This window comes from Marmota flaviventris, chromosome 18, assembly GCF_047511675.1.
Source record: "Marmota flaviventris isolate mMarFla1 chromosome 18, mMarFla1.hap1, whole genome shotgun sequence".
NCBI classification, from domain to species: Eukaryota; Metazoa; Chordata; class Mammalia; order Rodentia; family Sciuridae; genus Marmota; species Marmota flaviventris.
The window spans coordinates 43,659,938-43,687,724 of record NC_092515.1 but is presented as its reverse complement, the minus strand read 5'-3'; the positions used below and the strand labels follow the sequence as shown (position 1 = coordinate 43,687,724).

General features: G+C 40.9%; 1 protein-coding gene across 2 annotated transcripts in view; it reads left to right on the top strand.

Annotated features, from left to right (window-relative positions):
* The window catches only part of Cdh11 (cadherin 11), a 149,473-nt gene that overhangs the window by 76,042 nt on the left and 45,644 nt on the right, over positions 1–27,787 (top strand). For both annotated transcript variants that reach the window (XM_027939085.2, XM_071605209.1), the window contains exon 3: positions 24,499–24,904. In XM_027939085.2, coding sequence (XP_027794886.1) covers positions 24,677–24,904 — 228 coding nt within the window. In that variant the 5' untranslated portion in view covers positions 24,499–24,676. The remainder of the gene's footprint in view (positions 1–24,498; positions 24,905–27,787) is intronic.

Below are 27,787 nucleotides of genomic sequence, written 5' to 3'. Positions count from 1 at the left end.
ACTAGTAAACTTTGTATATTTTAAAGGGTTGGGCATTATGATAAGTGAATTATATCCCAATTCAGTTGTGGTTATTTTAAAGTACTCTGCAAACTCTACAAACTAAACTATAGTCATTTTTTTTTTTGTATGTTCAGAGAAATGGGCTGAGTTTAAATAGAAAAGATAGAGCTGACCAAACTTGATTGAGGACTTCCTTCATGGGGTAAGAGAGGAAACACATACCCATTCTATAGTTGAGAAAGCCAAAAGTCAGATCAGCTTGCACCTTGCCTGAGAGGCCACAAAGCTAGTTAATACTAGAGCTGGGACATCACCACTAACCTTTCTAGCCCCAACGTCCAGATGTTTCCCACTCCATCCTGCTGGCTCTCAGAAAAGACAGACCCTAGAATTTAGGAATAACATAAATGGGAATGATATAACCAATGATTTGCTTCTGTAGAATATTTCAAAATTCAAAAATCACCCTCACCTCTTTACTCTCATCTTCTCTCGCAATCTGTTTGTGAGCTGGGTGGGGTGCGGCTACAGAGGTGGGGCAAGCCTTAGGAAAAGAGGGTATGAGGAGGAGGGAGCCAGCCTGCTTTTTCCAGGCTGCATAAAGAATGCTACATTCTCTTTTCCAGGCATTCAAAGTATTTTCCCTTTGGCTTCCATCTCTATTTTCAGCTTGATCTCTCCCTAGACTTTTCTGTGCACCCTTATTTCCCCAATGCAAGAGGAATTTCTCTGGGAAATCCTAGAGACGTGGGATCCACAGACATTTAGAAACAAGGCTTAGAATTAGATGCCCTGTTAACCATGGAAGTGAGTGTTGTCGATTTTCTCTTTTGTAGAAGAAGACACACATTTCTATTGTTAAGTCCATGTCTACATTAAAGCTGCTTAAATCATTCTCTCCCCCGTGGTTCACAAGAGGGCTTTTGAAGTCATTCTCAGCTTAGGAGTGTAAATAATGGGTCAAATTCTCATCCTGCTAGACAGGATGGGAATCTGACTCAAATTTTGTAAATACTGCTTCATCTCATTGTTTCTCTCACAGGGACATTTTCTTCCCCAACAGACAGTGGAATCCCAGCATCCCTGGAAACAGTGGAGGAGTCAGGATGCATTAACCTAAGCAGGGAGATCAGAACAAAAGCTCTGTTTGCGGTCCCCCAGCAGAGCCCCAGTTACCCCACTGTTTGGTGGCATTCAGGAAGCACAAATAAAATTAGATCTTCTCTGAGTATAAAAGAGCTGGGACTTAGGAAATGGAAGTCTTAAGGAGCAGACATGCTCTTTCTCCATTTTTTGTAGTTTTGTTAGCTTTAAAGAAATTAACAATAAAATGGGATGAAAAAAAAATGGTGAATTCTTCTTGATTTATACGCCTGTTGATTTTTGGACACATGCCCTGACCTAGGAGTAATGTTGCCTGGGTCAACATTACTTTTATCTTTTATCTACCGGTTGCTAGACTAGTGACTGCTGTTTCCCTGCTTATTTGTCAAGGGTGGTCGACAGAGGGGTGACCACTAAAATGGTGCAATAATCAGTGCCTATGCAATAGGGATTATGTGATTGAGTTACCTCTGATGTGCCTAGATCATTGCCTGTCTCATTTGGAGGCTTCCAAAATGGGGAGCTGGCATGATGGTCCCAGTAAGACATAAGACTATACAGTTCCACCTATTGGGACTGAATAGACAGAGATCCCCAGTGATTGATAGAATCCAGTCACATCTAGATCTCTGCAGCCTGTGGTTGGAGCCATCTCAGCTTGTGAAAGTGGCAAGGTCCTGGGCTCCTCTTGGGCTTTTGCTGGCTCTGCACACTGGTCACCCTGGCACATGCTTCTCTTTGCAAAAGGGCCATGGCAATTAAAACACCTTAAAGAACACAGAAACAGCACAGTGCATGGGGACCGTGGTGAACTGCACAAAGAGCCAGCCAAACTAGATTGCCATTTCATATTTGCTTCTAATTGTGAGATTTCAAACAGAACAGTTAGTCTGTTGGGCCACGCTCTCCTTTTGTATAAAGAGAAAAAGAGAAACGATGATGGTCTTTACGACCATCTGTCTTGAGGAAATAAACCATCTGAAGTTATCCAAAGATGAGATGGAAGCAAGAATGTGCCGTGAACACGTGTTGTCTTGAACAGTGATTTGTGACCCTAACAAGATAGACCTGCATTTGTTTTGTGCCTCCAAAGTTGTCTCCACCAGGACATTTGGATGCATGGGTTCTGGTGTTTGCACAAAATCAATCTCTTGAATTGCAAACTGCAGTCCCTATGGGACACAAACCTAACAGACACCTTCCTTCAGGCAGGTGTAGTACTGAACCCAGAGCCACTTGAGTCCTGAGCAGTCCAAAGCCAAGCCTCTGAATCAGGCCACCAGTCATATATCTGACCTAGTGCAAGCCAGAGGGGAAAATCAAGAGACTCTGGGAGTGGAGGAACATGAAAGAAAGAACACAGCTTTTAAAGAGGCTGCACAATTTGGGCCGTCTCTCATAATCCATTTTGTTCCATTATCCCAGATGTGGAACACCTATAAAAATTTCAATTGAGCAGAACATATACAACTTAAAGTAACTTTGAAATAATTATGTTTGCAGAATTGAAAACTTGGGATTTAACGGGTTAAACTCAAATTATTAAAATTAAAATCTCTAAAATCAGATGGTCAAGGTTATTGTTGGAGTTATTTAACTACTTGAAGATACAATTCCTTCACCAATAACAAGGAAAAACATCATTTGAAAAAAAAAATCCCACAAGGCTATGTGCAGATTAAAGAAAGCAAATAGTATAGAATGCTTAGCACATTATTAAGTATGTAATAAATACACAGTTATTTGCCACTGTCATTACTGGCTATGATTAATGTCTTCCTGGATAAGAAGCATTCAGCAGGCAGCTAGATTGGGACCGATTTTGGAGACATCCACTCTCATTCCGGGGCTGTGTTTTCCCTGAAGGAAGTACTTGCATTTCTCAGGACAGGACTTTCAGCCTCAGTTTTCTCCCAAGTAGCATCTTTCAGTTCATTAGGATCTGCAAATGCCAAAGACCATGTATGACTTGCTTCCTTCTCCATCAATAAAATGAGGGTAATAATAACCCTCACCTTTGTCAGTCGAGTGATGTATAAAACGAGTTAATGTTCATGAAAGCCCTTGGTAAATTACAAAGTGCTATAAAGTATGAATTATTATTATGATTGCTCCACTGCAGGTATTTCATAAACAATACAGAAAATTAAGGACACATACTACTGGTATTCAAAAAGCATTTATGCCTTTTTAAGTACATAGCTATAAACAATCAGCAGATGGCTTTGATAATGCAGTGCTCGGCTTTCAGTGTTAGAAACAGCCCATTAAGAGTCACTTCCTAGCAGGGGCAGCGCTGTGGGTGCCAGGCGGCAGTGGGGCTCAACGGTTAGCTCAGTCAGCCTGTGGTTACACTGGATGGGAATACTACCTTCTTGATGTGCTTTGTGACTTTGAATTTCCAAAAGTCTTCTGAATGTCACTTCCTTCACTTATTTTAAAGGTGGTAATAACTATGTCACCGAGTTGTTGAAGAGTAAACAAGAGAAGGATATCAAAGCCTAGGTCACATTCCCTAGTGTAGAGGACGAAGAAGCCTCCTAATTGTCAAGAAGCCTGTGATTGGCAAATGTTCTCTTTCCCTTCGAGCCTCTGGGGGGCGGGGCGGGGAACACTGATCACAGTCACAAGCTCTCATCCTCAACTGCATTTTCAGGAGCTTGATGGCCATCACCACCCAAAGCCTCTGCAGCCCCACTTCCAGCACTTTGCTGGCTCTGGTGACCTTCAGGCCACCAGGCTTAATTCCAACACAGCTAGGTCTTTTCAGATTCCATTGCCTCCTCTTGATAAATTTGGGGAATGGGAGAGAGAATGAGAGTGGGGAGATTTGGAGCTATTAAAGCAGCCTAAATTGTGGCTATATCCCTTGGATTTGGAGGGAACTACCTAAAGTCCTGCATTACCAGCCAGCTCCATCTGCTCCGTCCAGATATAATCGTGTCCGTGGTGCTTGGATGACAAACCTGAAAAATGTAAAATTGACCTTAGTGTCATTAAGTTCTTGGGTCAGAGCTTTAAAACTGTAATAACAAAGGTAGTATTCATTGAGTGCTTACTCCATGCTATACACAATATTTAACACTTCACAAGAAATTATCTCGTTTGATCTTCACATTAACCCAAGGAGAAGTGTATTCTGCAGTTTGTCAGATTTTTCAAATGTGACCTCACGGTCAGGAAGAACAGAGGTGGGCTGTGGCCTCTTGGCTGCAGCAGTACCTGTAGACTTGCAGGAGGTAACTGGCATCGTGACAGTGGAATTTCCCCAGTCTGGATCAGTCCACACTTCGCCCTTCCCTGTTATTAGTAGACTGGTTTCCTTCCAAGGGACCAAATAATTACCACAAACTAGTAGCCCAATCAACAGACATACGTTGTCCCATAGCTACTGGAGACTTGAAGTCCAAAATCAAGGTGTGGACAGAGCTGGTTCCTTCTGAGGGCAGTGAGGGAGACTGTTCCATTCTTTCTTCTTTTGCTTCCAGAATTCTCTGGATTTCTTTGCTTTGTGTATGATCTTTTTGTGTCAAAAACTTCCCTTCTAAAGGGCACTAACCATATTACATTTAAGCCCACCCTAATGACTTTGTCTTAACATGAAGATCTATAAAGAAACTATTTCCAAATAAGGTCACATTCACAGATACGGAGGTTGGGGAAGGGGGTGGTTAGGACTTTAACATCATTCTGGGAGACACAGTTAAACCTGTAATGCCATCCAAGCCCATTTCTAGGATGATGCCTTTAGCCACGAGTGTGTACAAGTATAAATCATTTTTTCTCACACTCTCATTCAGCAAGTGTTCTTTGAATGATATTGACATGCTCAAAACCCTGTTACCCACTGGAGATAAGATGGTGAACAAGACACCTGTAATCCCCATTTTCCTGGGGCTGCTGATGCACTCTTGGGGACTTTCAAATTGCTCATGGTCCTAGAGCCAAACTTTTTATCATGAATTCCAAGTGGCTTATCTAAAGGGAAAAGTGAATATAGCTTCATAGTTTCGAATAAATCTAAAGAGAGAGTAACCAGAAGACAATTATTAATGTTTGATTAACTATTTGCATGCACAGAGCTCCAATGATATCCATGGCTTTGCAAAGTGTCTTGTCCTTTCTCAAAGTTGATGGGTGCTTTGCTTCTAGTTTACTGGTGAGGTGTCTAGACTGTAAGCAGGGTGATTTTAACCAGGTTGTATCACTTATTAGATGGAAGAGTGATTAGCCTCTGCTCTGCTTAATTAAAGCCTCACTCAATGGGCAAACGTTTCCTTTAACAGGCTTGCTGTCACTTCATCAGTTATTTAAGGCAGTTCATTTCACAGCAGGGGAAAAAAAGAGAGAGAGAGAGAGAAAGGGGAAAAAAATCTCATTTGCTCAAACTCAATTGGTCTGAGGAAAGCGTGGCTGTCTAGAAGATGCCTAATTGCTGCTGTGATCTTGTGCTTAGTCTCTATTTAGTCCCAGCCTTCTTATTGAAACGTTAATCAGGGTTAGGTCTCACCTCTTGATGAATGATTTTATAAAAACTTGATATTCCTCCTCTTTAGCCGGGAATGCTTGCATGCCAGTATAATGCCACCACCACTGAATGCAAAGATAACCAATGCCCTTAATTTTGCAAAGAGGGCTGTGATTTGGTACATACAGTACAGATCAGGGGAAATCAGAATGAAATTAATTTCCTTCTTTGCATAGGCATCACCTCTGTTCTATCATGAGCCACTTTTCTTTGACTGTTTTTGCTAAAGATTTAAAGAACGCTTGGCACGTGTATGTGGGCTCATTTCCTGTAGTTGGGGTCAAATTTAGGTTATGCCACTTTATCTGATGTCAGAACTTGGAGAACTTAAAGTTCTCTGATTCTCTTTTCGTTCTTCAAGTTAAAATAATTATCCCTACCTTGAATGTCTGTAAGGATTAAGTGTCTCTCATGATTCCAGTTCAGGAGCTAGTGCTGGAGGTAGAAAATAGAATGTTATTTTCCTTTCCCTAAGTTCCTTATCTTCTTCTCCACCAGCTTTGTAAGGTGGGATAGAGGTATTTTACCTTATCCACAACAGTCACAGACCCACCCTAAATCTCAGTCACAGGCATGATGGTCCTTCAGATTTTAAGGACTCAACACATCCAAATACAAACTGAATAGTTGAAACAGCCAGCCATTTATTTTGACTGAGGGACATGAAAATTATGAACATTTGGCCTTTTTTTTTTTTTTGCACAGTTACCTAATCTACTGTTGTCTTTCTATCTTTGCATGATTCCATATAGGTATGACACTAAGCAATTTCTTCATTTATATTGGCCAATCAATGAAAGGTATTGTTGTCTATTTTATTTATGATCCGTCTGTGTGTGTATGTTTGTGTATACACAAACCCGCCTACATTTCCTGTCTCACTCCTTTCCTCTTACTTAAGCAGATGGTCCCTATGTTTTCACAGCTGCAATTCCTATGGTTTCCTGGACACAGGATCTAATTTCATGTCTTAGGTATTTGCTCATGCTGTTCCCTCTGCCTGGATTGCTGTTCCTCACCTTGAACATCTGGCTCATTCATGTGTTTCAAGACTTACTGTTTTATTCACTAAGACTGACCAACCACTCCTTCATACCCTGATTTGTATGACTCCTCTCTGCATCCCTTAGGGACCCTATCAAAACCCATTTCATAATATTATTTTTTGCATTTCCCTATTCTCTGGGCTGCTCACCGACCTGTTAGGACCCCTCTTGAAAAAATACTTGAGGATTTTGTTGAATAGGACATTGAAAAGGTAACAAAAGGAAATCTACTCAGGATATTAAAGCCACAAAGAAGAATAAGGGCAAACTCTCTTCTAATACCATGACAACATCTTCTTGATACTGCCTCTGCTGAACGACCCAGCCCAAGCCTCAGGAATGTTTGATGAATGCACTGGTTAATTTTTGGTATGTGTTAACAAACGTCTATGAGGACTGAATTCTGAAAAGATCTTAAAAGTTACCCACTAATCCAGTTTGGTACATGCTCCAAATATAAATGATCCTTACCCTAGGATTTAGGTCTTAGTTGTTTTCTTAAAACCAGTGGCAACTCAGAGGATGAAAGAGAACATTAGCCCTAATTCCTCAATCAATTAGCACCATGGATAATCCTTTCATCCTTAGGCCTTTTACATTGTGGGTCACCTGTCAGCATCGAAGGCCTGTTCTGCCTTCTCTGGGGAAATCAAAGATCCTAACCTGGATTTCTCTGACCTCAGTTACATCGATGTGAAAAGTTTTCAAACTGTCAGCGTTTCTGTAAATGGGATCTCTTCTGCCCAATGATGTTGCCTCTGTGGGGACTCAGCAAGAACATTCTCAGTTCATAGAGATGATAGTTGCAAAGAAAATGATTCTGGGATTTAGAGTAAAAATAACTTGGAGTTTAAGGATTTACTTACCTAGTGCAGTTCATTATTTTGGCAGATGAGTTTACAATAGAATTGCTAGATAAAAATATAGGACTCCCATTAAATTTGAATTTCATATATAAACAAATATTTGTTTTAGTACAAGTTTTCCAAATTATGTGGGACGTATGCATATATGTATATATACACAGAGACATAATATATATACACACATCTAATATGTACATACATATTTGATTGTTAGAAATTAAAATTGAATTGGAGATCTTCTATTTTTATTTTCTAGATGTGATTTCTCTACCCCTAGTTCCCACATATTAATAATTTATCTATTATTGTATGAAAGGTTTTATATGATATGTTTGATCAAATTTCTAAATTTATTTCCAAATATAAATGATCCTAACCAGTATTTACTTGTAAAGTCTTGTGATTAGGAATGGAAACTTTCCTATTCTAGCACAAAGTGCTTCTTTCAAATTCAGGATGATTATTTCTGGGAATGTTTCATCTGAGCAAAGCAAGAGTTTAATTCACCCTGGGAGCCAACTTCAGAGAAGTAAGCCATAGAAGAAGGTTGCACGAAGAGTATTTGTGGCAAAGTTTTGCCCATTTGATGCACCGTATACCTCATTGCAAATGTCAGGGAAGTTCCCACTGAGACCAGGACCTCTCTAAAAATATACTGAAGATGGTCTTTGAATAGGACATTGGAAAGCTAACCAAAGGAAATCTGCATAGGATAACCAAAGTCATGTAAAAAAAAAAATAAGGACAAGCCGTTACTCTAAAGCTATCTATCTACCAGTGTCTAAGATGTCCAGTGGTCTCCCACATAAACCTGTAGTTTTCCAACTCACCAAGGAGCTAACTTGAAAATTTTCATCCAGGAACAAGTGAAAGAATTGCCGCTATTGTTCTGTAATCTGAATTTCTCCTCATCATGCTTTTCTTTTTCCAGTGTGGCTTCAGTGGGAGAAAAAATATCATGTCTTTGTGATAAGGTCCTTAGTACTATTTGCAGGGGTAAAAAAAGTTTCATCTTTTCTCATCTGTCGACTCAAAGTTCAGTGTCGGGGCCAAGTTTTCAATTTGTAATTATTTGAAAGAGACTTTGCTTCTTTTAAATATGTTCATCAAAAAGTCTGCTTGTTTCCTCTGCTGTCCCCAGGAACATTTCCTCTGGCTCCTGGTTTTGATAGTGTTGGTGTTTTTTGCTCAGTTTTCTCAAAGTGACATCTCCGCACCTTGTCATGTCACCAAGCCAGGACTGTGCTCACTTGATAGTAACTTTTCAATTAGCAGCTGTGTAACACTTATACTTTTCCTCCTTAGCTTGCAAATTAAAAACAAATAAATAAATATTTTTTCAGTACTAGGGATTAAACCCAGGGGTGCTTTACTGCTGAGCTTTACCCCTGTCCTTTTTATTTTTTATTGTAAGACAGGTCTCTCTTAATTTGGTGAGGGTCTTGCTAAATTGCTGGGGCTGACCTCAAACTTGTGATCCTCCTGCCTCAACCTTGTGAGTTGCTGAGATTATAGGCATGCACCATTGTGCCCAGCTTTTGAATTCATTCTATAAAATGTTCTTTTATTGTGATAATAAAACTTAATATGAGATCTACCTTCTTAATATGTTTTTAAGTGTGCCATACAGCATGGTTTACAGTAGCTACAATGCTGTACAACAGATCATTAGAGCATATTCATCTTGTTTAACTGAAACCTTATACCTGTTGATTAGTAAATTACTAACTCCCCATTTCCTCTGCAGCAGGGCCCAGCAACCACCATTCCACTCCTGGACATTTTGAATTTGAATATTTTACATACCTCACATAAGTGGCATCATGCAGGATTTGTCTTTGCGTGAGTGACATTTTACCCTGCGTCACGTTCTCAATGTGTACAGTGTTGTTGCGTCTTCAACAGCAAGATATTAATGGTTTCCCCAGCACTGAGGATCAAGTATCCATTGAAGAGAGTTGGGCAAGCTGGTGAAATACTGCCATAAGAAAAGTATTTCAGTTATGTAGCCATGGCGAGCTCAGTTCATTCTTTGCTCTGTAAAGCTTCTTGCAGATTCAGTCCTAGGGCCAGCTGCAGAGTTAGGGAGCGGAAGGAAGGTCAGGCTTAGGCTTTTGGGTGTGTCTGTGTGTGTAAGGGTAGAGCTATAACAACCCTAAGACTATAGACACTAATAAGTTCCTAGAGTCCTTGATCTGTGTTAATCTGGGGAGGCTGGACAATCACACCAGAGATAGACAGACTAGGGCACAAAGCAGCATCATGTACTATCTCCTCTGTCCAGATAGAAGTGACACTCCAAGTGGTAGGTCAAAATGTCAGAGGCAGGCTGTAATCCCAGTGGCTCAGGAGTCTGAGACAGGAGGATCGTGGATTCAAACCCAGCTTCAGCAATGGCGAGGCGCTAAGCAACTCAGTGAGATTCTCTCTCTAAATAAAATACAAAATAGGGCTGCAGATGCAGCTTAGTGGTGGAGTGTCCCTGAGTTCAATCCCTAGTACCTCCCCTCAGGGAAAAAAAAATGTCAGAGGCAGGGAGAAAATCCTGATATGTCTTAAGCAGAACCTCAAAGCCCTAAGCAGTCACATTGGGCTTCAGCTACGATGAGGACTGGGCAGTGGGTTTTCCAGGAAAAAAAGCCATCAATTTGTGATACAGAAAACATGGCCACAGATGAGTGCCAGGGCATGGGAAAGGCTACAGCATCTTTCTTCCAGTTCTACCTTTTAAAACTCCTACTTAAATTCTTTCAGACCTAGGTCCTTTCCTTGTGAAGATTCTGTGCCATTCTGAATATATCTTGACCTCTCTTAATATTTACATGTGTCATTCATTTTAATGAACTGACTTTCTTTGGAGGTGTTAGCTGTTTTCTCTGTGTGAATACCTGTTAAGTCAACTGTCTATCAAGCGATGAATTCCTCCTCCCTTTGTGGGTGCTATGCGAGCAAGATTAGAATGCTGGGGTTTAACTCCTGGAGACATTTAAAAATCTCAAGGCATGAAACAGATAGAGGATAAAAGTCTGCAGGGTTGCAGACAGTGTAAGCTGAAGCCACGGTTGGGTTTAGAGGCAGGAACAGACTCTGAAGCAGGAGACCAAGCCATGTTTTTGTGATGTCCTGGGCAGTCATCTTTAAGAGGAAAGGGTACGTATCTCTGTCACGGATGTCTTAGCAGGAGGGTAGAGAGTCCTTGTTGACAGATTCATGCTTAGCAACCATGCTTTGGTGATGTTTCGTCATCTGCCCCTTGATTTATTCAGGCACCTGTAGTTCAAAGAGGTTTCCCCTCAGGGAGTAATGCCGAAGAGCACTTTCCAACCAACCAGTGTTGCCAAGGAATGCAAATTTAGCCTTCTAGTAATCTGTTTAGAAGAAGATGCAGATGGTCAATAACATGGAAGACCCCTGAGAGCAGAGAGAACATATCCCTGACTGCATATGCTTCTCCTAGGTAGAACTTACACCTGTGATACCACATATCACCTCGTGAGCAACATATCCACTCTCCTCCACAGCAATTAGCTTATGACATCACACAGAGCTGTCTCCTATCAGGCTGACTCCATTTGCTGGAAGATATTTATTATCTGCTGCCTTCATCCAGTTCCCTGCACACCTTGCTTTTTATTTCTTATTAGCACCTTATTTGGAGACTTAGGCAGGGAAACAGGTAGAACAAAATTTTTCTCTAGTAAGAAAATGTTATGGGAGATAGGTTTGAAAAATCAGGATTCATTCATTCAGGGACTATGAGGAAGAGGTGGGCAGGATGAGGGACATCTGAGGAATAATGGGACAATTCCTCTAAGCAAGTGTGGAAGGATCTGGTCATGCCCTAAGGTGGGGAATGCAACACCCTAAGAGGAAGGTTTGTGCTCTAAAAATCCCAGCAACCTGTAAGTTCCTTGAAGACAAAGAACATGTTTCACGAAATTCTTAGCACTTAACTACTGCAGAAATCCTAGTGTTCACAAGTATGTTTCAAAAGGTTGCTATATAAAAAGAAGGCTGGCTGAGTTCTGAGCATCTCCAGAGAACAAAATTTAGGAGACTAGCAGAGAAGTAGATCTTAGCTCAATGTCAAAGGGTGAAAGGGAAAGGGTTTCCCCGTGGGTCCTATATAGCCACAAATTCCATTTTAGGCAATGGCTGACCCAAGAAATAAACTAAATACAAACTAGAGTGCTTCATGCCCTTGTTTTCTTACCTGGATTCCTTATGGAGGCAACGACACCAACTTCATGAAGATGGCTGGAGAGAAATAGGTCATCAAGAATGTATAGGAATCATAAGGCATAGTGTCTGTGACATGGCACAGTCCTCATTGGAAAGAAGCTAAGAGGTACATGGTAACTCACTCATAGGACTGCCCACCAATGGATGGGGTTATTTCAAATAGAAATTTGATGGATGATGAGTGATTTGACAAGATGACCTCGTAGAACTAATCTGGACAGGGAAGCCCATTCTATCTGTCGGGTGGCTTTTGTTAGCTTTCCCATGATTGCTCCATTATCAGTCCATATCATGGATAATTGAGAGGCCTAGAGTTTCTGCAGAGGGACTTCTAAGCTGTTTCCCCATTGAATCTGTCACTGCTTTGTATCAGCTTTCCTTATCAGAACCAGCCATCTGCTTCTCCCCACCATGCACCCCATCCCCTTGCCAAGGACTGGAGCTCGGCATCCTTCACATATCTGTGCTACAGAATCCCTTCATGTCCTGGGGCCAACAAAAGGGTGGCCGCATCCATGAAAGGGACCCATTTGCAGCATCTGGGCCGATTTTATGTCCTTATCAGAGAAAAGGAAAGCATCCCATACCCTTTCTTGTAATAACAAAAGATAATTTGCATTTATCTACAGTCCATAATACCAAAGGTTAAAAGCCAAAGCTTTTAAAATTAGCTACAGAAATCTAAGTTGCCACTGCTGTCAGCCTCTCTCATCCCTCTCCTCACCTGTGTAGCCCACATTATGCTTTTATAAAGAGCTTCGCCATCCATTATCTCATTTGACCCTCAAATTAACTCCGGAAGGAGCGAGGTCAGGCATCGCTCGTCCTTTTCTTCATAAGAGAAAGAAGACGTGAGAGGAGAAGTGAGATGTCAGCTGTCAGTGCTCCTGGCTCCCTGAACTGAGGTCTCCTCCCCGTACCAGGAGATTATGGGCATTGAAGCAGGAATTTACGAACTTGCTGCTGGACTGAGACAGGGAGTCTGTTAGGGATCAAAATATCACACGTAGTGTAGCTTTCTCTCTCTCTCTCTTTTTTTATAACATAGCAGACAGGCTTTTCAAAGAGAAATTTTGTTGAGCCTCGCTATCTATTCTCTTTGTGGTGGACAGTAGAGCCAGTGGTTTTAGACTACCCACTATAGGCCGTCATCCCTTGAGTTTTCAGGGCACACTGCTGATCGCATTTGGAGAAACACCCACCATGTTGCCCAACCCTTCACTGCATGGATAGGAAAACTGTGGTCTCAGTTATTGGACACTGCATGAAATAGTGGCAGGTCTTTGAATACCCACGACTGTGTTCTTTGTACACATTCAGCCATCAAACAGATATTTTATGATTCAGATGATGATTTTTAGATCCTAAAATCCACACTGGCAGATAGGGTCATTTGCAGCAGTGATAGAAATAACCACTTGAAATGAAATGAGTAGGCTGAACACTTCAAATGGGATTATTGCATTGATAAACTGTCTTAAAATTTATGTTAATTTCTAAAATTTTTTATGTTTTTCATTAATGCATTATAATTATACATAATAGTGGGGTTTGTGTGAAATAGTCATATATGCACAAAATATAATTTGCTCAAGTTTATTTCCTAGTACTTCCCTTTTCTACCCTATGCTTCTTCCCCCTCTCCCTTTTCCTCTAGTCTTTGGGTCTTCCTTCTATTTATGTACATATATGCATTTTCACTAATGCATTATAATTATACATAGAATGGGATTTATTGGGGGTATATTCATACATGCATATAGCATAATTTCATCAATTTTATTTCCCAGTTCTTCCAGTCTGGCTTATTTCACTTAGCATGATTTTCTCTGGTTCCATCCACTTATTGACAAATAGCATAACTTCCTTCTTTATGGCTGAGTAGAGAACTCCACTGTGGGAATTCATGCCATTCATCGTTGATGAACACTTGGGCTGGTTCCATAACCTGGCTATTATGAATTATACTGCTCTAAACAGTGAAATGCATGTTATTGCCATAGTAAGCTGATTTCAGTTCTTTTGGATAAATACTGAGGAGTGGAGTAGGACAGCTGGGTCATATGGTGGTTCCATTTCCAATCTGTTAATTAATTTTAAGAGCCACCTTTGTCTAGTTGCTATCCCACTGGATAGTGTAACTCTAAACCAGTGTCTATCAACTCTGGATGTATATTGGAATTACCTGGGATCTTAAAAAAAATACTGTGCCCTCACTTTCATTGATTTTATGTGGCTTAGGGTAAGGACAATGGAATTCTTAATGCTCCCCAGTGGATTCTAATGCTCAGTCAAGGTGGAGAGCCATCAGTCCAGACAGTCAGCGATGGCAGGTACAACATCAGTTCCACACTCCATTGTTCCCAGTGGCAAGGAATTCAGTGAGGAGTTAGCTGCCATCCAAAATCTTAAGAGAACTTAATATGTCCTGGGGAAGAGGTGATGTCATTGAGGACATGAATTATTAAAACTGCCCTTATTAAATTTTGTAAAAGGACAGTGTGATCCAAAGGAAACAAAATGGTCACCTCCACCTGAGGGAGGAGGGGGGGGGGTGTCTTGGTGCTAATGCTTCTGGTAATAAATTAAAAATAAGGTGTTTTTTTTTTCAGAAATGCATTTGGAACAATAGATGTTTCTGCCAGGCACGTCAAAATTCACGTCTGTAATTCTCAATAGGATTAACCTGGGATTACAGAAAATCTAATTAAGTGAACCATATCATCCGAGACCCACAAAAGACACTTAACGTTGTCTTTGAAAGTCCTGCCTGTCTGAGAGGGCTTGGCATATGCTTCAGAAAATGCTCTGAACACATACAAAGCACTTGACTCGTTTGCTGTATCCCATTGCTTTTCTTTTATTCTTCATTAAAAAAAAGAAAAACACCACATTTCTTCAAATAAAATGACATTAATACATTGAAAAGAAAAGATTGGGCTTCAAAGAGATAATTACGAGGCTACAGTTGGTGTCTGTTTCCTAAAAATAAAGGGGGGTAAGAAACCCTCTGTACTATATGTAGATACACACAAATGTCATTTAAAATGTGGCAGTGTTTAGTCTGCTTTTGGCAGGATGCAGTGGACCCGGGAAGTGCACCAGGAAGGAGTCCTCAGAACAGCTCACCCACACTCTGGTGAAAAGCAGGCTTCCAATAATTGGAAGAACCTGACTGCACCCCACTCCTGCTCGCTGGCATCCAGACACTCTGATTAAACTGGACCAGTGTGTGTGTGTGGCTCTGAGTGAACTCGGGTCATAGGATGCATTTCTCAGAATTTAAAGGTTCTGAGCACTGGGGGTCTGAGGTGCTCTCTCTCTCCTGGCTTTAGTAATTATTTCAAAAGGCTACATCCAGCCCCTGTCAGTTATCTAGGCCACCTTGGCATGATTCCTCCACATTGTTTACACCTATAAAAACGGAATGTTCCATACACAGTGGCTCTCTGCAGGATTTCAGACTCCAGGGAGAATATGCAGGTGGTTGGCCCTGGTCTTGTTCCCCTCTGACAGTCTCTCTGTTTCCCCTTATAGAGCCTGGGCTGCATTGTTTTCTGAAAATGGTTTGAAAGAGAAGATTGCTTTTAATCCAGGTTTGGGGGAGAGTGGGAAAGGAAGATGTTAGAGAATTTTCTCCTGTTGGTACTTCTTCCTGTGCCTTTGTTTTTCTTGGGTACAGTGAGGATTTGAGATTTTTCCTCACCTTGACTTTCATTCTGGATAAGTTATTGATCAGCTCTGTGTCTCAGTTTTCCTACTTGTCTATTGAAGTGCACGATCAATAGTTGAAGTTCCCTCCCTTGTCATCCACTTCTGAGGTTCTAGAGTTTAGTAATGTAACAAAATCTCCACGCTTCAACACAAAGGGTTGCATTCAAGATGGTGACCCTTGGAAGAACTTGAGTTACCTGTCCACCTGTCCACCTGTCCACCTGTCCACCTGCTTCACGAAGATTAAAATGCTTAATACCCAGTGTTTTTGCTTTCCAAACCTGCCTTCCTCCTGAGGAGGTCAGGGACAGCACGGTTATGATTTCAGTTTCTCCTTACAGTGGTCTCATCTTCTCTCCTCCTGCTCAGTCCCAGGGGCCTCTGCATCTTCAGGGCTCTAGAATGGGATTTTAGAACCCCTTCCTTCTCCTAAGTCTTCTGTTTCTAGTTTAGGACGCCTCTTCCCTGAACTATTTCAGTGGTTCCAGGACATCAGACAAAACACAAACACACACACAAAAATCAGGCAATCTCAATAGTTTATGTATTGAATACACGATAAAATGATACCATTTGGTACATAGTGGACTAAACAAAATATGTGGTTAAAATTCATTTCATCCATGTTTGAACTTTTTAAAACATATTGTGTAGAAATTTCAGAATTATGCATGTGACTTACATTATATTTCGATTGGACACCACTGGATTACTTATCTCAGCACCCTCATGCACATCTGTCTTTACATTTACCAATTCCTTTTAGAAGTATTGGGCCCTTCATGGGGCAGGCACCATGCTGTGCCAATGCACATATCCTGGGCTTACAGTAGGCATTTGTTTACTTGTAGAGGGAGCAGCATCCCTCACTGAGCTTAGTCACCTACTGTGTTCCAGGGTGTGTACTGTTTTACAATAGTGATCAGAAAAGAAAAGTCTCTTGCCTTCACAAACTTAACATTTTTTCTTAATGTTCCCCATGTGACAGGTACCCTACAAAGTTCTCTCAAAGCATCACCTCTTTTGATCTTTGCACTCCCACTTTGAGACCCATGCTAGTGTGCTTCTCATTTCCAACATGGCAGCCTGGACTCACAGAGGATGAGTCATACATCCAGTGAGTAGTAACTTGAGCTCCAGTCCTCTGAGCCCTTCTTCCTGAGCCCCTGCTGTTGTTCATTGTTTCCTAGCAGATGTTACTGCTCACCCTAGTTTCTCCTGCATGCCTTAGATATTCTGAATCCTGCCAATCTTTTAGCTGGAAATCTTTAATGGATTCCCATTGTCCATTAGCAAAGGCTCATTCCTAATTCAAGGATTCAAGACTTGTCACATTAACAGGGCTCTGCATTGCCCAGGCTGAGAGGGCACTGCTCTCATCATGCTGTATGTTTGTGAGGCTTCCTGGAGATGGGCAGCGGACTATCCCACCAGCCAGGCACAGACCTTAGAATGAGATGAAAACCTCCAATCCCAGAAGGTCCCTCAGTCTCAGCGAAGCACAGACTCACAGTTTCCTGTAGCTATGGAAGAACCTTTAATAGGCAATTTCCAGCTTTCTACTTTATGAAAAGAAAACTTAGTCCCTGAGGAAGAAGCATTTTTTTTTTTCCTGAAGTTACACATCACTTCACTTGTAGAACCTCTATGCTAGACCACATTATCTTGACTTTTGGTCTAGAGATCTGGTGTTTTCTTTTTTTGGGGGGGCCTCATCTTCCTTGGAAATTCATAGGAGAAGATGGCGTTTTCTTTTTTAAAATATCTTTTTGAGTTATAGATGGACACAATGCCTTTATTTTATTTGTTTATTTTTATGTGGTGCTAAGGAACAGACCCAGTGCCTTACACTTGTTAGGTAAGAACTCTACCACTGAGCCACATCCCCAGCCCAAGAGAAAATGGCAGTTTCTACAGCTGAACAAGTGATCTCCTCAACTACAGTAATGTACCTTTGAACAGGCCTAACTTTTTCCTCTTAATTCTCATAGTTTACTAGGTCACTGATTTTTTTTTTTTTGTACTGGGGATTAAACTCAGGGGCACTGAACCACTGACCATCCACAGCCCTATTTTGTGTTGTTTTTTTATTTTATTTAGAGACAGGGTCTCACTGAGTTGCTTAGCTCCTTGCTTTCGCTGTGGCTGGCTTTGAACTAGCAATCCTCCTGTCTCATCCTCCAAAGCTGCTAGGATTACAGGCATGAGCCACCGTGCCCGGTTTAGGTCCTGTTTTCGCAAGGGGCAGCAAAAAGGCAGTGTATTGTCATCTGATGGACAAGATATTACATGTGACTTCATAAAACTTCAGAAACAAATCAGCAGGGCTGGGACCCTTGGAGACAGCAGCTAGAGGGCAATCCCCGATTGCCTAGGTCTTCAGAAAACAGGGCCCCACGCTTTTCCATTGGCATAGCATAAGAACAGAGGCTGTCTTTACTTCTCTTTGGTTTCTAACTGACTTATTCTTGTCCTAATTTCACTGAAACTTGAGCCACCACTGGATGTCAGTTAGAGGCTGTGCCATTCCTCAGTTCCTTCCCAACCTACCTGTTTCAGCCCCCTCTACCAACTGCAGAGGATTCCTGCTTTCTTGTATTCAAGTTCTCGGGAGAATCTGACTCACCCAGCTTATCATTATGAGCCATGTGGCAGAGGTAGAGGCAGTCAGTGGTCAGTTTATGGCTTGTCACAGGAGTAGGTGTGATCATTCCTCAGAGTATGAGGGGAGGATGCTCCAGGCTTTGGTGAGTGTGGGTGTGGGGGTTTACTTGGAAGAGACTGAAGTAGGCAAATGTCAGCTGATATGTCACACATTCATCTGTAGGGCTGTGGTCCCTGACTCATTCTTGCTCCTGGACAGGGTCTTGTTTGCATTGACCCTATCCTACCATCACTCATCTGCATAGGTCATGTTCTCACTATTAGCAGAAGACAGTGACAGATCCTATAGGCAGGTGCTACTTGACTTCAGTTTATTCCCAAAGTTCCACCCAAACCTGGCACTGCGAAAAGTTATGGACAAATGAAGAAATGGGCAAATAAATAAAGTTTTATACATATTTGCTGGTCAGAGCCAATGGGGCATTTTCATACAGGACTTTCATATTAACAGTGACGTTAAGTGATGTCAAGCATCTGTATATCTTTGCCACTTTGACCTCATTTTCATCCAGGTAGTTTAACTTATGCAGAAGAAAAAAAATGAAAATGAAATATGAAATCTCTCTCCCTTTCCACACATTCATGGAGAGCACAGTCAAAGCTGACACTGCTGACACTGTGATTTCTTATAAGTGTTGATATATTTTATTCATCTTAATAATTAACATTGAAAAATATTGCAGTGAGAAAAAGTCTGTCTTAAAGACTGAACAGAGCACGATATTAAGTTTTTCAGTGCACACATAACATATGACCATCTTATCACTTGGAGATGATTTAATTATTAAAAATATAAATAAGTACCAAATGGTTACACAAGGATGAGGTCAGGGGCCTTACGTTGGATTCCTATGATATGGCTACGGGACCCAAGAATATGAAGTCTTATTATGCAGACATAGAGCATAATGGAATTCCCATCTGACAAAGATGAGTTTCCATATCAAATAAAATTGTATAGTTGAGATGATCCTTGAAGTTGGAAAATGCAATCTCCTTGTACTGAAGACCAGGAATATGAACTCTCAGAGTTTGGGAGGCAGGTGAAATACTCCCAAGCCAGACACAGTTTTTGTAATCATATAAATTTGAATTTGAATTGCAATCTTGCCAGTGATTCAGCCTGTACGTGGATGAGTTACTTCACAACTTGGAGCTTCAGTTTTCTCATGAATAAAGATCTGAGTAATATTTTCATATAATTGTGGTGAAAACACAATAAAATGGTGTGTACTGAGCCCAGAGCATGCTGTCCAATTTTAGGAAAACCAGGAGACTGGCCAGAGTTAGTATCTACTATTGTAACTTAATTCTGTCTAAACTGTACATGGTGGAACTAGGTTTTAAGTCCAGGTTTGCATGATACACCAGCAGGGAATGATCTTTCTACTTCCAAAGCTGAGCTCCGGGACGTTATCTAGAGTCAGACTTACCTTGGAGCAGTTGTGACATTTTCATTCATCTTTCGAGAACTCAATGGTCATTAACAAGGGGCCATTTTTCTGCATACATAACATTTGAATTTGGTATTATTGTGGAGTAATGTACACCATAATCCTTTTGTAGTCTACACTGTATATTTTGCACCTGAAAAGAAGTGATTGCCTCGAGTTCGTGCCAGTGCAGAAATCAGGGAAGAAGACCCGTGATTCGATAATTCTTGTAATGCTTCCTCTTCTCTTCCTCAGTGATTTTCACAGACGAAACATAATTCCTGTGATTTGATTTGAAACCAGAGACCAGCTCAGTGCTGAATGATGAGATCAAAATGGGGAATAAAATATGCTTGAAATAATTTGCATAATAGAATCAAATTGGTTACAAAGCTGTGTTTGTTGAAGGGGAGATCAGAGCTCCTGAGCTCACCAACAAGGGGACTTTACCCATACAGAATGGATTGTGATTCTAGTGCGGGCCTTGGTAATATCCTTCATTAATGATAACCTGTCTTTAGCTACCTAGAAATAAAAAAGAATGGGTCCGTCTTCTCTGATCCTTCCAGCTCTGTAGGGAGGAGAGAGCTGAAATTTCAAATCCGTTTCCTTTTTGTTAAGTGCTTTCGTCTTTCCTTCTCTACCCTGTAACAATTTCCAGCGGGAGTCCAAATATGCTTAAACACCCGTATATGTCATTTTCTTTTACAGAGACAAAAGCAGGCACAGCAAGAGAGTTTTATGCTCAGGGCGCAGTAGCTTATGACGGGCTATCTGCTCTCAAGATAGAGGGGAGAGCTTTCCATCTAGGGCTGGTGGTTTTGCAAATCCATTTTCCTGTCATGTTATTACTCCTGTGACTTTCAACAACATTTATTTTTCCCTCCAAGCAATATGCTCCCTTCATAAAATAGAGCCCTCCTATATGTTTTAGAGGAACCCCAATGCTTAGGCATTATGGAAAGTGCTTTAATGGAAAGATTATTCAAGAACTTCCCTGGGGGTCTTTATTAAAGCTAATTAGAACACTGATATATTTTCCTAATTATTACCAACATCAAGGTCTTCTTAGGAGGGAGGTCTCCTATTAATTTTCATGAGAGATTCCTGCAAAGTTTCTACCACTGAATACATCAATCACTTCTCCAGATTCTAGAAACATTTCCTTTAAAAAAAAAAAAAAGAACAGAAAAACAAAACCTGAAGAAAGGATTCTTGAGTACATTTTAACTTATATATTCATATTTAACCTGTAAGTGTAGAAATTCTGAAAGATGAAAAAATATTAAAAAACAAAGCTTAACTTTTGTGCACTATGAATTCATTAAGGCGTGGGTGTATATTTGTGTGGGTGGGCTGATATAATTACTTCCTGTTCCTCTTTGGTCTTGCTATGAAATGCTTTCTCTTTTTTTCTTTTGGGTTTAATTCATAGTTTTTGTCATAGCCTACCCCAAGCCTTCCTGCTCGTGTAACTTAAATTATTGTCATGGTCAGTCTGTTATGTGTTCCTGGGGATGTGTTTCTACAATCTGATCCTCAGTCTTTTCTCAAACAGGCATGACAGGTGGAATCATAGGGATAGGAATGTAGGTACTGGGGCAAAATGCAGGGGGTTCAATCTCAGCTCCCCTCCCTCTTAGCTCTGTAACCTGTGTGAGTTAGTTTTTCTTGGTGCACCTCAGACTACTTATTTGTAAAACAGGAATAACATTTGTACTACTTTGTAGAGTTGTTGGAATGATTGGGTGACTCAATTCATGGAAATCCCTTGCAAGAACATTTAGCAGATAGCACCTGAGAAATGTTATCTATTTTTCAATATTTTCATTATAATATTATTATTGATGTACACCCAATTACTGGCTTACTTCCCATATTCAGGTGGCTGCTAGGTTATCATTTTTATTACAGTGTCCATATAATTTCCTTATGAAATACAAAAGAAATGGAAAGAGATATTAATTCACTGATTAGCAACAGACTAACTAGACCCAGATGGCATGGGTTCAAATCCCAGCTCACCTCTTACCAGAAGCCTAACCTAGCACAAATTTCTTTTTCGATTCTTTTCTTTTTTTTTTAATCTGGACCTCAGTTTCCTTCTCCTTTCAAACAAGAAGCATGTCCATTTACAAGATTGCTATAGAAATCAACAGACACATTAATATTTGTAAAGCTTTTAGAATAATGGTTATAAAAATACTTTTGTAAATAGATTTTCCTTCTCAAAGTGAATAAACAAAAAGTGATAAAAACCCATCTTATACAAAGCTAGAGGAATCATTAAAAATTTTTATATATTGCATAGTCATCTTAGCACTTAACATAATGAATTTGGACAATGACATTCACAAGCAAGTTGATTTCACTGTCTTTTCCAACAGAAATAAGCAGACAGTTTTACCGTCTAACAAAGGGTAAGGTTGATTATTTATTGGTCATATGGAAACTCTTAAACGCATTAACATTAAGCTAGATTGTTTTTCTTAAAAAGGGGGAAAAAAGTTGTCATCTAGTTTCAACACTTTGGTGTCAGAAATAATTGTACTTTACAGCAAAATGGCAGCCAGAATAGAGAGGTGCAGAAATATCGACTTTAATTAAACCCTTTCTTTCAAATACACTTCACAGTTTATATGCAAGAATAATTTATCACCATGTGAATGAACGTTTAATACTTGGCATGGTACAAAATGGGCAGGGATCTCACAGCACCATATGTTCTTCCTTTTCTCTTGCTTCTTGGATTTCTATAGAGGCAATATTAATTTTGAACTTGAAGTATGTGGTTTAAATCGTATGTTCGAATTTTGTGGATGGACTGCTTTGAGCTCAGATCCCAGGTATATATCAAATAAGATATAAACTCAACTATTAAGAGGCTGATTTCCAGTCTAGTAAAGACATAGTACATGAGTCAGGGGGAAAAATTGGCCCCCACCATCTCTCATCAGAGCTCCAACCACGAATATGAAGATGGAGGCCTGTATAGAGAATTTCAGTCAAGGGCTTCATTATCCCGAGAATGAAGCAGATTGTCACAAAAGGGAAAATAATGAGGTTCCATGATAAACTGGAGCAGATTCCCACCCAGTCTCACTCTTCCCCATGTAAGCCCAGAGACCTTCCTGTTGCTTCCTATTTTCCTCATTTTGGGATCTCACCACTTCCAGGGCCTCTCTGTGCTGTTTCCACATTGTCTGTTTGGCTTGCTATATAAAAAAACATTTAGTGTCTTATTAAAATGCTGCGTTTAAGGTTGAAACTGTTAAATGGCAAACACTTCATTTTTGACCCGCCTTTTTTCTCTCTTACACTTTTACCCACCCACGTGCCCATATATCACAAATCTTGAATATTATACTTTCTATTATTTGAGAAGTAACTATCATGCTACCATCACAAGTGTTGTTGAGAACAATGATTGGACTCCTGAAATTATCTTGTATCTATAAGTTCCCCAAATATCATTTTGCCATATTACAAAAAAAGAAAAAAAAAAAAAAGAGGGGGCCTGGCTTGGCAGAGTCAAAGACCATCAGAAGGGAAGGAATTAGAACAAATTGGAATTCCTCTAATTCCTTTAGTTCTTAGACTACCGAGGCCAAATCGCTATGGTATCCTGAGTTATTCCTGTTCTTCAATTTCTCCCTTAGAGAAAGCACCTCTTCTGGGCACCTCCATCTGCACTCACCCCTAAAGCAAGGGAGACTGCAGGCTTAGATTGTGGCCTTCTAGGAAAAGTGGAAGCATGCCAACATGTGTCAGTTTTCCACTCGGTCTTCAGTCTTATGTGGGTGCAAAAGTTCTCGTCCTCCTTGTCATTCACAGGAGACCCCAGGGGCTCATAGTAACTGATTGACATGTCCAAGGTCACTCATAAGACCTAGAAGTGGTATTTCAATTCAGGCCTATCTGATCCTCAAGTCTAATTACCTTCCACAATTACTGCCCATCATCCTTGGGATCGGACCTGACCTCTCATCTCTATCATGCTCCATTGCCTGCTTTCCTTACATTTTCCAGTCATGCTAAAGTCTTGGAATATGTTGTGCCTTTCACTACCTGTAGGGTTAGGGTCATGCTGGTCCTTCTGTAAGGTATCCTGTTTTAGTCAGCTTTTTTCGACACTGTGAGCAAAAGACCGGACCAGAACAATTGTAGAGAAGGAAAAGTTTATTTGGAGACTTACCGTTTCAGAGGTCTCAATCTATATACAGCAGACTCCATTCCTCAGGGATTCCTCAGGGCTCAAGGTGAGGCTGGACATCATGGCAGAAGAGTGTGGCAGAGGGAAGCAAAGAGATCTACCCTCGCCAGATACAAAATATATAGCATGATGTCCTGCCCCAATGACCCAACTCTTAACCTCATAAACCAATCATTTCTCCTCTGAACCTTCTTGCGTTGTCTCACACGTGAGCTGTTGTGGGGATACCTTACATCCAAATCAGAATATATCCCATTCTTTCCCTTCTTGTGCTCATCCATTCTACCCTCTAGATAATCTGCCTTAATTGCCCTAGTCTCTGCCATCTCTAGTTTGGATTCTCTGCTCCTCTCCTGGGCTTTCATAATACTCCAAGTTGATCTATTACAAGAACTTAAGCAAACACATGCACAATCAATTACACTAACAGATAAATACCGCAAACCAGGTATTGTGCTAAGAGACTTTATGTGTATTACTCATTTAATCCCTGTGACAACCTTGCAATGAGTAGGATTCTTATCCCCGTTTCATAAATGAGTGAGTTGAACTCAGAAGAAATCAATTAACTTTCCCTAGGCTGACAAGTGGTAAGACTGACACTCAAACCTAACTGTTTACTAAATGGAAATGAAATGAGGTGAGGGTGAAGCCTGCAGCTAATCAAACCTCTCTTTGCTTGCAGAAGCCGCCTGGGGAAGTGGGCAGCCCTGACGTGATGTGCTCAGAGAGCGAAGACCTTCAGTTCCAGGAGAGGTCTGCTTGACGTACCCCGGAGACTTACCATAGGAAAGGCATACCACTCGGCTGGGCTGGCGGAAAGGTGACAGCTGCATTCTCCTGTGCCTACCACATAACCAAAAATGAAGGAGAACTACTGTTTACAAGCCGCGCTGGTGTGCCTGAGCATGCTGTGCCACAGCCAGGCATTTGCTCTGGAGCGACGAAGCCACCTGCGGCCCTCATTCTATGGACATCATGAGAAGGGCAAGGAGGGGCAGGTGCTGCAACGCTCCAAAAGAGGCTGGGTCTGGAACCAGTTCTTTGTGATAGAGGAGTACACCGGGCCTGACCCTGTGCTCGTGGGCAGGGTAAGCTGACTTTCATGTGGCATTTACCTGTTACCCTCCCCCATGGGAACAATACCATATGGACAATAAAAATCAAAAACAAATAGGGAAAACACACAGGATCTGACATCAGTGAAAACCCAACATCATGTACACACATCCTCTCAGTCTTTCCCCAAGATATAAACTTACTCATGTTTCCCACTTAATGCAATACCATATTTTTTTTTTTTCTAAAGGCTGCTTCATAGTCTACTGTAATGGAACTGATCATAATTTATTTAATCATTCTCCAACTGGGGGCATTTCCTTGATCACGTTCTTCCCCCCAACTCAGCTACCTTTCCTTTGTATTTTCGAAACTCTCTTTGTGCTTTTTATCATACCTTGCTTTGCTGTATTATACATATCTATACGTTTCTCTCTTTCTCACTAAACCCCAAGATACTCTGCATCAGAGAAAGGGTTGTGCTTGTGTCTCCGGGTTCTGGTTCTAAGCCTGACTTTGAAGAGATCAGTGAAGGGGTGTCACAGGATGGGCATAATTTTATCCCTGTTGCTCTAGGGATGGGAAATCCCATGGGAGATGGTTTCAGATTCCTAGCCATACTCAGGTTCTGCCTGTTTTGTGTAGCATTACCAAAAAAGCTTTAAGGGTAGAGGGTCCAAAACATATTTGGGAAACTGACTTGCCACTATCATTTATGGTAAAATACGCAGGTATTTTTCAGATGATAGTGATATGAATGACAAGAAGATTGTTATTTATAAGCATCAGAAGTGAAATCCTACTGTGTGTAGGTGTAGTGCTAGGCATGTGTTTAACCAGGTTAAAAATAATTCCTGGCTTGAAAGAGTTTGGAGTGTAGGGGGAAAGACAGTCTCCTCAGCAGTCAAAAGAGAAAAACTAAAATGAGAAGGAAGATGGATGAAATTCAATAAAAGGACAACTTAGGATCTAAAAGACCAGCAGAAGTTACTCAACAAAGGGGGAAAGAGGCAAGGGCAGAGGTCTGGGGGCATTTTTGAACCCATTGGATTCCAACAAGGTTATCTTCTTTGTTCCTTAACATAAGGAAAACACTTCATATCTATATCATTGGCATACTTGGAGGGGATTAGGGAGCGTCAGTAATATTGCTTAGGGTTGGGAACATGTTTTTGAAAAAAAAAATGTACCAAAGGAATTTTATTTATTTGTACCCAAAATGAAAAGCTGTGGATATAGCCCCAGGAGGTGGAAATTCTATTAAGTAGAAGAGACAGTCTCTGAGACTTCAGCTGAGGCAGAGGTTATGTAGCTTGAGCCCTGTGTAGAGTTCCATGTGAATAGTTCCGAGAAGACAGAACCTGCTGCCGTGGGACTTTCTCACTGGGGATCCATGATGTGTTACAGTGGGAGGGCTACACAGAGGGCAGGATCTGGGGAGCCATGTCCATCATCTCTGTGGACCCAGCCATGATCATGGCTACTAGAAGGGAACATAGGAAAAAGGGGGAGTCAAAGTGTGTCCACAGCTCACACCTGAGCATGAGCCTCATGTCAGAATGGATGTGGGCGGGAAAAACTGGCTGCATCATATGAATTTTCCTTTTGAAATGGTGCTGGGCTAGTTCTCCATAAATCAGAGCAATCGAGAAGCTGACTTGTTCTGTAACAACCTTTCATTTGACGACATTCAAGGTTGAGTGCTTCAAGATTCCCTGAAAAAGTCAAATTTGGCAAACCATAGAGTTTTAGATGTCTTGTAGGAAATGCAGTCTGCGTCGTGCTGTGCCGTGCTGAGGAGGGAGACCGTCCGTCCGTGAGTCAGGACTTGGCTGGGCGCGGGGGCAGTGACTGATCCCTTGACAGCATCCACTCATTGCCCAAACTGGTTTCTGTGTGAAGCCTGATAAATATCATTGTCAGTACTGGAACTCCTCTTTGTAAGAGAGAAAGGGAATTCATATCTGACTTGCAAATCTGAAAACAAAGTAGGAAAAAAAAAACTCTAGGAGGAGTGTATTCTGTAAAATTCTCAGTTCTTTGGCTGCTCATGAAATTTCTCGGTTTAATTCCTAAGGAACGTGTCAGATTCATATGCCTTTTAGGAAGGCCTCCACAAACTTTCAGTCTCTGGCTACTTTGACTTGTTTCTTCATTCCTCAGCCACAGGACAGATCCCCTAACTTTTGATAATTCTGAAGCAGAGAATACAGAGGAACACACCCCACCACCCTGGGAAGGGACAGGGGCAGGGAGGGAGGTACCTTGCCTCTGTATGGGAAAATGTATGAAGATTGGAGCAATTCTGTCCATCCGTTATAGGCCATCAAATAACTTTCTATGTTATTCCAAAATGGTCTTGTTCTTTGAAAGTGTGTCAGCCACGATTTCACAACAACACACAGCTCGTGGTGAATAAGAAATTCTGAAGTAAAGTTTTTTTTTTCTTCCCTGAGACATCAATGTGGTCTAAAAACATCGTGACCTTTGTAATACCTACCCCATATATTCCTCTGAACTGAAATATTTGGTGTACTTGAAACACCACGAATCCATTAGGTATCTTTGGGGAAACTGAAATAATATGGAAATTTTAAAAAGCTTCATGTTCAATCTTGCTTTGTGTTTCATAGTCATAATTATATTTAGAGTAGTAATAATCCATTAGCATTAATAATACTATTAACATTGTTAATATTAAATATAATTAGTAATAACAATTATTATTTTTATTATTGTAAATGTCATTTGGATAAAACATTTCAGCTTGCCATGGGTTTTCTTATATAGCAGGGAGAATCAAGGGCTTCTTGTTCACTTGCCTACTGTGGAAGCCTATGAGAACAGGAAAAATAATGCTTCTCTTTTCCCACAAAGAGCATCATGAGGGTCAAACAACTCAAATTAGGATGAAG